This window comes from Mus caroli, chromosome 1, assembly GCF_900094665.2.
Source record: "Mus caroli chromosome 1, CAROLI_EIJ_v1.1, whole genome shotgun sequence".
NCBI lineage: Eukaryota > Metazoa > Chordata > Mammalia > Rodentia > Muridae > Mus > Mus caroli.
This window is the reverse complement of record NC_034570.1, coordinates 74,425,419-74,441,977: the sequence shown is the minus strand read 5'-3', so window position 1 is coordinate 74,441,977 and position 16,559 is coordinate 74,425,419. Positions and strand designations below refer to the sequence as shown.

Sequence of the window (16,559 nt, the reverse complement as noted above, 5' to 3'; positions counted from 1 at the left end):
CTTTAATGCGTTTCAAAGAGGAAGGCGGCTGGAAGAACTGGAAGTTCAAAGCTGTCTGTGCTATAGCAGATACTGAGCCAACTCAAATAAAAGTAAAAATCAACCAACCACTTCTGAACGAGAGCATCAGAAACTAGGATCGCTGTGAGGAGTCAGAACTGCTTTCTCACTGCTTTGTAAAGAAATAGTACTCAGATAACACCATAAGTAAAACATGGAAAACAACTGGAGGAAAAAGGTAAATGACTGCTAAAGAGATTGAATTGTTTAGGGTGGTAGTTCTAATCCTGTAAATCATGATGCCTTTGAAGACCTCTATGCTCAAAAATATTTACATTATTATTTATAATGGTAGCCAAAGTAACAGTTAGGAAAGAATTAATATGAATATGCTGTAGGAGAGCAAATGAAATGATTAATATGGCTGACTTCATTGTAAAAATATTAACATCTGGGCTGGAGAGACTGCTCGGTGGTTAAAAGTATATGCTGTTCTTGCAGAGAATCCAGGATCAGTTTTTAGCACCCACACATTTTGCAAACAACCATTATGACCAGTTTCAGGTGAGTCAATGCCCTCTTCTGGCCCCCTATGGCCTTGCAACAGGTGGTGTATATGCATGCAAATAAAACACTGATATACATACACACATAAAATAAAAATAATTACTTCAAAAAAAAAGGGAAAAGAAAAGAAAGTAAGAGCTGGATTGCTGGATCCTGTTGTAGTTTTATTTTTCAATTTTTGAGGAACTCCCATGCTGTTTTTGATAACGTCTGCACCACTTAACAGCATAACTAGCTGTGTACAAAATAAAATTCCTTTTCCACATTTTCTTCAACACTTTTTATCTTTCATGTTTCCATGTCATCTGTGCTTGATTCATGGTGGAAAGTGTATGGACCCATTGCCTCTTCCCCTTCCACTTTGGAATATCTGTGATGGGTCAAGCCAAACACACTCCTGTCATTCAGTACTACTAATGACATTTAGTGTTGTATTGAGCTTATATTTCTTCAGCAATTTATTTTTATCATACACACCATTAGCACTGATGCACCTAGTTGCTGTAAAGCTATGCAGGAGGAATAGTACCATCTTGATTTCTGCACTGCAGGTGTTATCTCAGAGGATTAAAAAAAAATAGTGTCATGTTGTCACTTGCCTAAAGTCAGGGTGTTCCACTTGACTCTGTACAATCCTTTGACAGTGCCCAGGCAGCGTTCCTTTCGTTGCCTTTAAGGAGGAACAGGTTCACGAGAGAAAGAGGATGACCGCATGAGGCTGCATAGCACTTACTTGGTTGAATAACACACAAGAAACTGCCCCTGTGACCCACTGTTCTTTCTAGAGAACCCTTTTCCTGTTATTTCATGATAAGAAACAACTACCACAGAGATAAAAAAGGAAACCCAGCAGTCTAAATATTTATATGTTGATGACTGCCAGTTTATGATATCCACTGGTAAGTTTAAAGGCATAATTTCTGTAGAAGACCCTATGCTAGAGTGGCTACTGTAAATTTGAATGTGATGGAGCAATAACTTCTAAAAGCCAAATCTTACTGTCCCTTGTTGTGTGAGTTGTGTGTGTGAATGTAAGCATGTGTGTGTGAGTATACGTATGTGAGTATGTATGTATGTGTGTATGGTATAGTGTGTGTGGGTGGGTCTGTATGTGTGTGAGTATAAGTATGTGAGTATGTATTATGTGTGTATGGTATAGTGTGTGTGGGTGGGTCTGTATGTGTGTGAGTATAAGTATGTGAGTATGTATTATGTGTGTATGGTATAGTGTGTGTGGGTGGGTCTGTATGTGTGTGAGTATAAGTATGTGAGTATGTATTATGTGTGTATGGTATAGTGTGTGTGCATGTATGTGTGTGTGTGTGTTTGTGTGTATGTGTGTGAGTATGTGTGTATGTGTGTTTATGTATATGTGATTTGTGTGTGTTCAGATTTCTTTCCCTTTTCTTAATTCTGAAAAGTCATATTGCTAGAGTCCACTTCCTTTTACTTTTATCCACAGGGAAGTCATAATCCTCTCTTTAAATAGCAGCTTGTTACCATGGAAATAATTCTAATACCCCTGAATCAATATTTTGATTTTGCTGACATTTCAGGTAAAAAAAAAAAAGGCAGGCTAAGATGTATAAAAGTCACATTTTTCTTTTTCTGTTATAATGTTGACAGCTTGGAGTTGGTAAAGAAATCATGAGCTCTATAATAAACTCCAGTTAGCTCCTGATTATAAAGAACTGAAGGTTCATAAAAGATCAATCTACATATTTAAATAATTATGGATTTGAGTGTGGATATATGTGTACAGGCACTGGGACTCAAGAGTTCTCCTTCCATCTCTGAACTGGGCCCTGATTCAGCCCAGCCATTATTATTTTAATAACTTTCTAGAAAACAGTTCGCTGTGTATGGCTTTGCAATCGTCCCTTTCTTATGAGTTCCAAAGAGAAAGGTAAATTTGCATAGAAAACGCCGTTCTGCATTTTATTGGATTGCATCCATCATGCAGTCTATGCAAGATCCTTGTACATCCACACAGCTGAGGGCTTCCTGGTCTATCCTGAGAGTTCCTTTCTAAAGACAAATGTTGAATTTGGGCCTGACAGTCCATAAGTCTTAGAACCCATCAAGTAATTTTTACATCTAAGTCCTTGCTACAATACCTGAGTTACTTTTCATGTCTGCCTTAAAAAAACAAATAAAAAATAATATTGAAGGACTATTTTCTGTTTGATAACTAGTTCTGAGGAAACTTTGATGCTTAGTTGGTGACAAGACCTGAGAAAAGAATGGCTTTCAGGAATTGGCCACTCAACGAATTGCAAGGGAATGGAGGTCTGTTCCATTTCTAAGTGGTTGACAACTATCCAGGTGTTGCTTCTGAGAGCAGGTGATCCTGACTGTGGCCCTAGTTTCAGTCTATGCATTCCACTTTTCTTTCCTCATAGCAGGGATGCTTTATATATGTATATTGTACATTCCTTCTAAGAGCTGGCTGCATGGTATGACCTGTGGCTCAACCTTTACCATCTCTGTAGCTTGAGTTCTCTTAGAACTTTCTATGTAGCCCAGGCTTATCTTGAACTCAGCTTTTTTCCATCTGTCTCCAAAATGCTATTCATACAGGATGCCCTACTATGTCCACTCTGGATTGCTTTCAGGCCTCACCTCTCAAAGAGTCATGTCCTGATTCTATAATTTTCTTTGGCAAACAACCTGGTCTAATTTATTGTGTTGGTCTGGCAGTAGAAAGAGAAGAAGGTTGACTTTTGGACACAGGAACCAGGCAGAATAAAGAGAAATGGAAGATGTCATGTTTAAATAGTTGAGAAGACTTAAGAACAATGTTTAAATTCCTGTCACTCTGCCTATAGTCATAAGAAAAGTGAACTAAACATCTGGTTTTTTTTGTTTGTTTGTTTGGTTGGTTGTTTGGTTGGCTGTTTGGTTGGTTGGTTGGTTTTTCGAGACAGGGTTTCTCTGTATAGCCCTGGCTATCCTGGAACTCATTTTGTAGACCAGGCTGGCCTCGAACTCAGAAATCTGCCTGCCTCTGCCTCTCGAGTGCTGGGGTTAAAGGTGTGCGCCACCACACCCAGCCATCTGTTGTTTTTAAAAGCATAAATGTGAAGTGCCACAAGGCTCAGGACACACTTCTAACCCAGAATCATAAGAAGAGCTCCAAATTCTAATGAATGCAAGAAGGTAAACAGAAATGAATTTAAACACAGATACACACACACACACACACACACACACACACACACACAAATGCACACAGGTACATCAAATACCTGCTATCAGATTCTTCCCTGTAGCTAATCAAATTGGAAGCTCATTGAGGTTGACCAATAAGATGGGCAATTAGGAAATCCTTGGGATGAAAATTTCTCTCTGTAAAAATAGTGTTTCTTTGAAATTGGATGCCATGGAAATGAGTCACAATAAAAACAATGACAATGTAAGACTGAAACTGCAATAAGCAGGCTGGGCTGTGATCTCAAGCTTTCACACTTGTATGCACACATGGTATGTTTTTGCTTATGTATTTACGTGTGTATATATATATATATATATATATATATATATATATATATGCACATTCACACAGACATCTAGGTGTGGACAAACAGTATTAAAGAAAAAAAATGTTCTTTGAAACAGAAGGAATTGTTCTCTTTCCAGGTATTTAGACGCATTGCTTAACAATTCACTGAGACTATCTCTGGGCAGCAGCGATAAGAAGAAAGAAGTGAGATGGGTGAAGGGGGGTTAGCCTGTCTGTGGTCCACAGGCATCTTGTCTCTCACTCTGCATGTGCACTGGGCAAAGAATCAGACCAGTACCTTCACGAGGAACTAGAAATCTCAACTGGCAAAGAATTAGCAATTGAGAAAAAGAGGTTTCTTCTTCCTGCAAACAGATCTGAAATGTGATCCCTGGGGCTCAGGGCAGAGCAGAAAAAAGACCAAAGGGCTTGGTAGAATTCTGCTGTAGACTCTCCACTGGCCACTGGCAGAACTCGGGTCCTTGTAAGATGCCTCACTGCTGACGCAAATATTCGATTGGCTTGAAGCAAGGGACATAAAGCCATGTCACTCAACAGCCCAAGCGCTGAAAACTTAAGTTCAGTGTGATGTTATTTGGGAAGAGGTTTCTTTTGGACAGAATCTTCTTAGATAAGATTACTTAGCCTCCTTACCCTCCCATCACATACAAAGAGAGAATATCAGAAAACAAGATTCCAAAACCTTGAGGAGAGCTTAATTTGAAGATCACACTGGCTCCTGGAGCTTATCAACAGAGCTGGAAAAATGAATTCCCACTCTTTATAAACTAGTCTGTCAATGGCCATTTGTTATAACAGCCTGAACTGGGGAACAGCTGTGTCAAAGCTCACGTACCCCTTAACTACAATTCGAAGGACTTTTGGAAAAAGCTCAGGTAAGCTATGGGCTTCTTTATTCAAGAAGATCTAAAGGGTTTGTGAGATATAAGACTAATGTGATCAAATTTATATTTATAACTCCAAAGTAGCTATGTTTGATTTATGTATCTTTTAGATGAGAGGGAAAAAAGTCACAAAGGAAGAAATCAGACTTATGAAGCTAGGACTGAAATATTTAGCTGGTTCAAAAACACAAGGAATGAAATAATGTCAAATGTGGTTTCTAAAGGGTATGATCATAAATTTTCTTCATATATTTTCCACATTAAAATATCCCCCAGAATATCTAATGATCACCCAAAATATGTCTTCCTATATAAATAGGAATTTAATACAAATAAGAAATATAAATAGTAGATCTATTTCTAGCCAAAAATAAGTTTTGAATGAGTCAAAGCCTTAAAGGGGCTATAAAGTTTATACATTGCCTTGCCTGGTTTTGTTTTGTACTGAAGACTGGATTTAGGGTCCCACACATACTCCTGAAAGCATTGTGTTGCCATACTATATCATCTGCCTTGTCTGGATTTCCTGATTGTGCATATTAATAAGATTGGTCATTATTTAACAACACACTACAATGCCTCCTACCCTTGATGTTTCGTTCCTGGGACCCAGGGGAAGGAAACAGGTGTCCTGAAGTTGAAGCCCTTGGAGGTGAGTGGGAAGCAGGAACGGTGAATTTACCTTCTGCTCTCTCCAGAGGTCTTCCACTCTTACTGGCTGCAGTGCTGTTGACTGTCTCAGATGAGGTGCTAAGCTTAGTGCTGGGGTCTCTCTTGGGCTTTGGAGGTGGTTGTCTTCGTGATCCACAGCTGCTGTCATCTTCAGTGCCCCCTACAGAGTGCAGGGACTGAGATCTCACAGTGAAGCCACTGGAGCAGGGATGTGGGAGTCTGTCCTGAGGTGCAGGCATCGTCATGAACCCCATGCGGAAATGCTTGCCCGCGTAACTGGCGTCCTGGCCTCGCCCTACTTCTCCTCCTATGCTGTAAGACAAAGCAAAGACCACTTGTGAGAAAAGCAGCCAGGATATAAGAGAAATCACAGATACCACCAGCTGTTCTTGAAAGGTGAAAATTCTCACTGGTGAAGAAGTACATCATTTTACAAGGGGTTGACATCCAGACCAGTCTTAAGTGGCATGAAAACAGTCTAGAGATTTAAGTCAAATTCTGAAAGTAAAACCAAAACAATTTGATTAGAATCAGAAAGCTCAGAAAGTGTAACATGTGTCTGCAGGCATCTTTATCTCCAGATGAACTTAGTATCCTAAGGAAGAAATCCTGTATAACAGATTGTCTTCAGCCAGCCACTCAGTTTGTTTGAAGAACATTGAGGCAAATCTTGTCTCATGACCTGGAAAGTACAAGAATTTGATGATTCCACCCCCTAGACCAGCTCTTGATAACTGGGACTGCAGTTTTCATGGAAACCAGCCCTACTTTGCTTGTTTGCAGTGTTGAGGGAAACCACAGAAGCAATGTCAGAAAAGGTTCTGTTAATAAGCACTAGAAGGAGAAGGAAAGAGTCAAAAGCTGGGGATGGGCAAAATCCAGAAGGCAGGAAGAGGAAAGAAGGAGGGAGAGAAGGAGGGAGGGAGGGAGGGAGGGAGGGAGGGACAAAGGAAGACAGGGCAGAAGAAGAGAGTGACTAGGACTGAAACCTGGAGAGAGAGAGAGAGAGAGACAGAGACAGAGAGAGAGACAGAGACAGAGACAGACACACAGAGACAGACAGAGAGATAGAAACAGAGAGACAGAGACACACAGAGAGACGGAGAGAGACATGGAGATAGAAAAAGCAGGAAGACAGGAGGAAGGGGTATGTGAAGTAAGAAAGGAAGGAGAAAGGAAGAAGAAATGGAAAAGTTAAGCAGGAAGACAGGAAGAGAAAGGAGGGAACAGCTGTAGTAGAAGAAGTGGGGAGAAACACGTGTCAAACTAATGACTCAATTGTCTGTCACTTTGTTTTGTAGAAACATTCCCAATCCATGATGTTTCAAAGATGCTGCGATAAAATAGCAACCCCCACCTTACACAGTAGAAGCATTTAAGGAAGTGTAAACATTACCTGACACTGATAGGACTCTACTTTCTAAGTACTGAGGTTGTAAAAACAATCTAGATTTAATATTTTTTACGTTTCACATGGGAAAATATTTAGGTCTCACATGGGAAGATTTAGAAGGAGGTAACCCTCTCAGTTTGAAGTTCAGGTCATCACAGAGGAAATATTTCTTGGGGTGTTTCTCTTACTGTACGTAATGGTGACTCTTCAGGAAGAAAACATCATGAATACATATGTGACCTGTTAGAAATAGATTTTACCATAGAACTATCAAGGTCATTCACTAGAAGGAAAATCTAATAGAAAAATCATGTATAGAATATTTGACTTTAACTGAAATGTGGCAATCATAAAAAGAAACTCAGAGTATATGAATTTTGTAAGCTTCTTGAGGCTGCCTTTCTAGTATATAGATTTACTTAAAAGTATCAAATGTTGATTTTATCTTAATTCCCATAAGTAATGCAATTCAAAGAAAGATTTTTTTATTCAATTTGTGTCTTTCATACCATTATGGAATTCATCATAACTGTAAAATATCTGGGCAGGGAATGGTATCTCACTCACTAGTCACTAGATGAGGCCCTAGGTTTAATTTCCAACACCAATATATAAACAAATGAATGAATAAATCAATGACTAAATAAATAAATCAGTTCAGAAAACCAAAATCTAAACAGATCAATAATGGGAAAGGAAATTTTTTCCTTCTCCAAAATGAAAATTACACGTCTATTGTGGGAAAAGCCAGAAGAACCAACAGGTTTAGTCTAGCATATACTCACAAAATAAGTTGTTACTCCAACACAATTTTTGTGTATGTCATGTACGTACACTTAACATTTTGTGTACATGTTAATGTCTAGACACTACCCATGGCTTCTTAGTAACATGGGTGGCGGTGGTAAAGCTGGGCAATGGGCATGCAAATGCTCACATGACCTCAGCATGTTGCTCAGCTAAGTGACTTTCCATCTAGAAACAGGAAGCATCCTGTTTAATGTTTCTGTGCATTTTAATTTCTGTATTTGTTTCAAGAACATCAATCAAGACACAGATGAGAAGGTTGCACAAAGTGTTTTGTGGAGACATCATTAAAAATGACTAGGAAAAATGGGCTTAGTGGTTGAGGGGGAGTCTTGACAGGAAGGGAAGATTCCAGTCTGTGATGCTATGGCTTTGATGTTTTCCATTAGAAGATGAGATATTTGATTTCATCTAACTTTGCCTTAAATTATTTTTCATCTGCATGTCTCTTCCTCATTTCCGTTGTGTCGCTGAACAAAAGCTGCTTTAAAGATTTATTTAGACAGCTGCCTCTTTGCCAGGAACATGCTCACCTAGGGAGATCTATGCATGTGGTAATGCACACAGGCATTTATGAGGGTTACTTGAAATAATTGTATCAGCAATTTATCTGTTACCTTTGACCCAAATAGAGCTTGCACCTCTACCCAGACAGATAATTAGCTTGGCTGCTTCATGTCAAGATTATCTATTTATCAGCACAAAACAATTTCATGTAGTGCTGCTTCTTTTCCTCGTAGTAACGCCTCTTCCAAGTGAAATACAATGCACGCTCAAAACAATAGCAGGTATAGGTGCAAGCTGAGTTTGACCTGACAGTAAGTACATAATAAAAATGTGGCTGAGAATGAGCTACATATGCACAGGTATTTGTTCAAGTCACAGCTAAGGACAAGCAGTAAGACAATGGCACAACTAATTGCAAAAGAATTGCATGCTGATTGATAATCATGGAGTGAAGGATATTGTCAGCTTCTGAATCTGATGAATGTTTATGGATTTTTAATAAAATACATTAATTGGAAAATATCCCATCCCAGTGTAAAGACATTGCATCATACCTGTTGCATTAGTGTCTGTAAATATGACCTCTGGGTTGGTGCCTTCAGATCAGCATCTTGGGTTTCTAATGTTATCTATCCAGAACCCTAGAGAGGAGGTTGCCATCAATCAAAAATTGGCTGTTATGAAGAGTTGCAAGAAACAAATGCCAGGCAAAATGACATAGATTGATCAGGCAGATCTTTTCAGGTTATTGTAAAGTAGCAATGGTTCATTAGCTTTAGTACTAACTACATATACGTTCATGTGTGTTTGATCTCACACGCTGTCTTCATTCTACAGTCAGCTGCAGTGGGTTATAGTGTTCTTCTGACATGAAAGAGTGGCCATGACTAAAACCACAGTGACCCATAAGACTGTTGTTCATGTGAGGTGTGTAAGTTTTCATTTACAGTCTGTTAATTACAACAAGGGATATTTTGTAACAAGAAGGTATTGCAAGTGATACTACAGTACGTGGGTGTGTTTGTATATTTGTATGCTTGTATATTCTTGGCCCAGGAAGTGGCACTATTAGGAGGTGTGGCCCTGATGGAGTAGGTGTGTCACTGTGGGTGTGGGCTTTAAGACTCTACTCCTAGCTGCCTGGAAGTCAGTATTCTAATAGCAGCCTTCAGATAAATGTAGAACTCTCAGCTTTGCCTGCACCATGCCTGCCTAGATGCCACCGTACTCCCACCTTGATGATAATGGACTGAACTTCTGAACCTGTAAGCCAACCTCAATTAAATGTTGTACTTTTTAAGACTTACCTTGGTCATGGTATCTGTTCACAGTAGTAAAACCCTAACTCAGACTGTGGGTATATATGCCCCTCTTATATGTAGAGGATTAAATAGCTCATATGACAGTGACAGTGGTATGTGTTTGACATCCCACTTGATTAGAAACTTTAACAATTATGGATGTTAGTTGAAAGTCTTTGAGTTTCCAATTTCTTGTTGGTTGACTGGTTGTGTTCTCAAAAGCACATATATATTAGAAATGCAAGCCCCAATTCAAATGTGTTGGAAAGTATAGCTAAATGGTAGGTATTTCATCAGGAAGTCTATTGAAAGGATTTCCAATGATTGTAAAGGGCTGAAGGTTTTCAGTTTAGCATCATGTGTTCTTTCTTCTGTGAGGCCTTAGACCAAATTATAATGAAGACAGAAAGCTCTCACAATATGCAGTCCTTTCATCTTGGGCTTCGCAGTCTTTTCAGCAGTAAACTGATTGGTGTGAGCTCCAGATTTAGGGGGAGCTTGCATCTCAAAAAAAAAGAAAGAAAAGAAAAGAAAAGAAAAGAAAAGAAAAGAAAAGAAAAGAAAAGAAAAGAAAAGAGGAAAGAAGGAAGGGAGGGAGGGAGGGATAAAAAAAGAAAGAAAGAAAGAAAGAAAGAAAGAAAGAAAGAAAGAAAGAAAGAAAGAAAAAGAAAGAAAGGCAGATGCAGAGTAGCAGAGGAAAAGACCTGATGTTGACATCTGCATCACACAGATTCAAGCATGAATGGCTCTGCATACATATATTATTGCACACAAATAAATAAAATGAGAAGCATTCTCTTAGTCGATAATACTGCTGACCTTGATTGTCAGGAACATATAGGATGGCTTTTCTGATTAAACAGAGAAAAATATATATGGAAGTGGGTGAGAGACAGTTTGGGGTGTTTCTTGGAGCTTTGATTGTGAGCCTTAGCCTTTAATAGCTGAACTCCTTCTCCAGCCCTTTTGGGTGTCTCTTGATGTTCCCTTGCTCATTTGTGAAGTTGAGAGGTCACATACATCAACCTTGGCTCAAAGAGGTTACAGTCACAGAATGTTCCAAATTCTCATGAAGGAAACTAATCTTGTGACCACCATGGCCAGCAAATGAGTACACAATGGTCTAGTTAATTAATGACAATGCAAGAGGGGTATGCTAAATATACATTGCAGCCTCTACACAAGTTGCAGTTATAGTGACCATAATTTACTGCATTGCCTGCATCCTTCTCAATTTTCCCTTAGGATGAGACAGATGGGAACCAGCAAAGTATTGGGGGAGGGGGAGGTCACTTCAACTCCATCTTGGGGACAATATGTGTGTATCTCAGATATGGTTCAAGAGAAAATCTCAGAGGTGAGCAGCTCACTCCAGCATTCAGCTATAATCTTCAGCCTTCTAGGAAAGCCTCTAGCCAATGTGATGGACATGTGAGCTGTGAGAGTTTCCTCCTGGTCCATTTGGGGCATCTTTGTCTCTGGGTTCCCATAGCTACAGAATAGTCTCAGGCTCTTCCTGTCTAGTTGTCTCTCCTACCCATTCTTCTTTTGTAGACAACGTAACTGCACCAAGGCTGAGCTTGTCTCTCTACCTCTGTATCTCCTTACTTTCAGTCTCTCTCAGGAAGGCTCCACAGTAAAACCCAGTTTCTTCTTCCTTGGAGACCCTAACCTGACATATGACATTCCATAGCCAAAAGTTCTTTAGACCAGAAGGCTTACAAAATTAACATATTAGAAAAAAACATTTGGGAAAGAAGAGGGCTGGGAACAACTCTGGCCTCACTAAATCAAATCAATGATGCAGGCACAGAGACACTCCAGAGTGTCTGAAGGTGATCTATTGCTTGTTATAAAAATTAAAAAGAAATACTTATTTATTTATTTATTTGTTTATTTACCTTTTGCTGTACTAAGGGGGAAATGTAAGGCTTTACACATACCATGTCAGCAGTCTACTAATAAGTAGGAACTCCAACCCTCATTATGATACTAATGTACACATTCCTGGGTGGAGTTTTAAGATGCTAATGATACATGTGGCAAGGATGTTAAATGTAGAGGCACAGGAAACAACAAGTGCAGAAAAGTCCACACCAGACAGATGAGCCCCCAAAGCCTTCAGAGTGCAGCCCAAGAGTCCTGGCTTTTGTACAGAATTGTCATTAGATCCAGGAGTTTCTTTCTGTGCAGAACCTCTTCCTTCTTGGAAGTGTATCTTTGTATAATAACCTGCTTCAGATGCAACTGTGTGACTGGGTTTAGTTTCTTGCTTGGGGACACAAGAACCTGGGAACCCTTTGAGTGATCCACTGAATTCTAATGTCCACTATTGGTGATGTAACCCATAAGACTCAGAAACCAAACTAGTCACAATGAGAAAGCATAAAAACAAATGTGAGGCACAGAAAGAAGAAATGCTCTTGTAAATAGGTCACTCCCCTGTTTCAGACTCAACATATATGTGACAGTGGGAGAGTGAGAAACCAGTTCTACTGTAGGACTCCTTGGCTCAGAGTGAAAGCTACGTGGGCTGAAGAAAAAAACCATTTGCAATAAGACTCCAGCACTCAAGATAGACTAAGCCTGACACATCTTATGTTATAAAAATAAAAACAAGTTTCATAATCGTGAATTGAAACAGGTCTGCTGCTTCTCACACAGTGGAAGTAAGATCAAGTTGTCTTTAGTCAGTCTGACTGCCATAAAACACAGAGAATAAAGTGTAGCTTAAATTGAAGGGTAATGGATTAGTCTATAAATAGTGGGTCACATACTTTTAAACTTCTATCCGTGGCAGTTAATCTTAGTTGCCAACATAACAGGACTTAAACAAATCTCTGAGCATGCTTCTGACGGAGTTTCTTGACTATGCTGGTTGAAGTGGAAAGACCCACCCTAACATGTGACCAGCAGTATTGCTTGAGATGGAATTCTGGAAAGAATGAAAAGGAGACAGAGATGGACAGTAGCATTCAAATATCTGCTCTATTACCAGAGGCACACGGTGACCAGCTTCCCCATGCTACTCCACTGTGGCCATAGCATTCCCTCAATGATGCACTGTACCTAGAACTATGAACTCAAAAAACCCCTTACTTCCTCAAGCTGCCAAGTATTTTCTTACAGTAATAAGATTAAATGATTAACACATGCAAAGAAGAAGATATTGTCTAGTGCACAGGCCTGAACATTTGAGCAATATACATACATGCATACATACATACATACATACATACACGTACATATCACACACACTGTGTGGTATGCATGTGTTATATATGTATATGTGTAAGAGATATATCCAAGATATCTCTTAGTAGCAGTATCTTTAGGTTCTGAATTTTTACAGCTTCTTAAATTTATTAAATACTATATTGGTCCCATAAACTGGTTGCCTATACCTGAGTGCACCTCTAAAGTGCCTGTAGCATAAATCTATATCTATACTCTTAGCTTTAAAGCATTTCCTTTTAAGTTTTGTCCTATTGAATTCTCTTAAGAAGATCACCACTTCACTGGTGAGTCCACATATGTAAAGCACAGCATATGGTGCCACAGAACCCCCGCCCTCCCAAAAAACCTCTTCATGCAAAGGAAATCAAAACAAAATCTTATATTTAACTGTAAGTACCAAGACATCTTAGAGCAAATAGAGGCCTTCTGTTCTGAACACTCTCAAAGGCTTGCTTCATTTTCTCAAAGCACTGTGATTATGATTGAAGAAGAAAATTGAGAAATAGGAACGTTGAAAGAGTTCTGATCTCCAGGATGCTCATCCTCTGCCTATCCTCATTGGTGTTTTTGAGAACGGCTGATTTTCAGATAGAAACAAACAAACTCTTGGGAAAAGTGTGTTCCTGGGATCAGATGCCAACTTTAAATGTGACAGGGGTATATGACTCCTATGCATAATTTCGAAGCAAGCATACCAGTATTTTGTAATAAAGGCATACTTGGTAACAACTGATAAAAGACAAAAAGAAAACAGAATTTCACTTTCTGTGCACATACACACATGCATCTTTTTAAAAGTCTGTCTAGAGAAGCAGTAAAACAGAAGAAGGGATAAAGTAAGGTCTTTGCTTACTTTAGTAGATACTTTCAGCTGTGATTCGGCACAGTGAGGCTCAGAAATCCATTTCCAGTACTGATTCTGAATCTAGTGTATTTCTACTTTTGCAAACACCTGAGGCACTGGAACATTCTTTTCTATTTGCTTATCTGGTAACAGAGCTGGGGCATTTCCAACCACAAAGTAAATGAACACATTTGAAGAAAAAGGAGCAACAATTCTATAAACAACAGTGAAGTTTGCTTGTGAGCAAGTCATTGCTCTGGTGAACCCTGGGTTCTTTCACATTGGTATTTCACTGTGAATGAATCATGAATGCCAAGGTACAAACACTCTGACTTAATTCAGGAAAAGATGCCTATTGAGTTGGTATTTGATGTCCTCTTCTTTGTACCTTTTCCCTCTATGCACAAGAGTACATGCTGACCCCTGCCTCATTCTGAGACACTGCCAAGCCCTCTCTAATAGGATACTCCTGCTCAAAAGCAGAGCCTCTTCCTGTTATGAGGCACAGCTACACTTGTCTGTGTTTAGGAGAACTGGGCATGGAAAAAAGCCATGAGGCTAATACATCACATATAGGCTAAGGTAATGCCTCAAATCGAAAGTCAGAAACAGGTATGGTTTCTCATGTCTGCCTTAACGTTTGGCAGCTGATAACTGTAAAATAACATTTCCATACTGGGTACAGGCAGTCAGGACCAGTGAACGCAGTAGCTGTTCCTAATCATCCATCTTCAGCTGTGTGTTATCTTTTATAACCACAGCTGTCTTACTCTCTTTTCCTGTTGTCATAATACAATACTTTCACGAAAGCAAGTTCAGGGAAAAGGGGTTTATTCTGGCTCACAACTCAAGTTAAGGTCCACAGAGGTGGAGAAGTTAAGATAGTAGGAGCTTGAAGCTCAGATCCATAATCAGGAAACTGAAAAAAAATGAATCCATATTCAGCATCCCCACAGGGAATGGCTAGACTACAATGAGTGCATCTCCTTCCCCTGCAACACACACAGTCAATAAAATATGCACAACACCAAAGGCATCCCTAGAAACTACCTCCTAGGTGACTCTAGATCTCATAAAGTTCAAAATTACAGTTCACCATCATGCAAGTAAATGCTTGCTCAATGAAGGGAAAACAAAGAAAGGAAGTCTACCTAGGAAATAGTCAAGTTGTGGGCTTCTAGAGTGAACATACACCATTTCTCTTCAGCATTAGTATTCCCTCCTAAACAGGTTGATAGCAGAGCTTCTAGTCACCATGACCCGCAAATGCTTCATCTTGGGCAGATCATGGTGACCCCCAAGCACTGTGTTAGGAATTGTGGCCTTTCTTTTGAAAATGGGGGATATTAATGGGATACCATGTTACAGAATTCTGCAGACCCTGGATCTAACTATGCTGGAAGCTAGATCAAGTCCAAGATGCTTCAGGCATGTCAACCACTAAATTTTATTTATTTATTTTTTTAGAGCAATAATGTTGAAGTATTGCAACACCTGTGTTGCAGGGAGTCCTAACTGAACCAAGATGATATTTTCCAGACAGTTGTAACTAAGGAAACAAGGCTGATAATTTGACAGGAAAGGCAACTGGTGTAAGCATGATACAATGCAAAAAAACAACACTGAATAGAAAACTAGTGTATTGCTACATCCTTCTTATTTTAATACTATGCCTTGAAATAATTAACTGTCTGGAGATATATATATCACAATCTTTTCTGATGTGGAAACATAGCCCCTGTAAAATTAAGCTGTGTTCATATTTTCTTCCAAATTATTCACACACCATTACCCATAATGTCATCCCTGAGCCCCACTTGCTCATTCAAAGCCACCATCCATGGTTTTCCTGCCTTGGGCTGAAACATTCATTTTCAGCACTTCATATCCTCTATGATATCTGTTTTCTGCTATTTTGCTTCTAGTATCTTCACTCTCCAATGTTCTTTTCCAGACATCAATTTCCTGTGTCTGTCTGTCTATTGATGCTTCTTGGAAGCTTACACCAGGTGTTTAAATGTGGCTTTTATATACCGTTTCATTCACTGTTGTAATAAACTATTACAGAAAAGATAAGATAAATTAAGGAAAGAGAAAAACAGAAAATTGCTCCAAAGACAGGAAATTATTTCCATTAGTTCCACATGTTGTATTTAAAAGTATTGAGTATCAAATTTCCTTCTCTTGATGGAATGTTTCAACTATATCCAAAAATCTTTTACCATAAAAAATAAGAAACATGAAATTACCTGTCTATTTAATGATTATCTAAATTTAGGTAAGAGAAAAATATTTCTCACTTCTCAATTATAATTATCTATATAATGGTCAAGCACTTATCCAGGGTATTATAATAAATTTAAACAGCATAAGTCATTTATAGAGTACCTCCCTGGGTGGCTGATAATAGGTGCTTAGAGAATGAGTGTCTTGTCCCATTTCATCTCCTCAAACAGATCATGCGAATGCCAACCTTCAGACTGCAGGCATTTGGAAGTGCTGTTTGGGAGACAAATAGGCCAGAGGAGCAGAGATCTCTTATGTATTGGTGTACTTATTAAAGAGAACTGAACAGGTATCCCTCATTGCTTCTGCCACGTGGATACATAGTACTATTTGACGCTCTGTGATCCAGGAAGCAGGTCATCTATAGACCAGGAAGCAGGACCTCTCTGAGGTCCAGGAAGCTCCTGGTACACACTGAATTTACTAGGAGAATGATGTTGGGTTTCCCAGCCTTCAGCACTGTGCAAAATAAACCTGTTTATAAGACACTGGATCCCGGCATTCTGTTTTTCCCGCTCCCCTATTTCCACCCTCCTCT

General features: G+C 39.2%; 1 protein-coding gene across 4 annotated transcripts in view; it reads right to left on the bottom strand.

The window, feature by feature from the left end:
• The window catches only part of Nyap2 (neuronal tyrosine-phosphorylated phosphoinositide-3-kinase adaptor 2), a 265,902-nt gene that overhangs the window by 146,658 nt on the left and 102,685 nt on the right, over positions 1-16,559 (bottom strand). For 2 of the 4 annotated variants that reach the window (XM_029483163.1, XM_021172656.2), the window contains one exon: positions 5,657-5,958. In XM_029483163.1, coding sequence (XP_029339023.1) covers positions 5,657-5,958 — 302 coding nt within the window. Of the gene's footprint in view, positions 1-5,560; positions 5,959-16,559 lie in introns of all 4 variants that reach the window. The other 2 variants (XM_029483159.1, XM_021172663.2) reach the window with 1 other exon arrangement.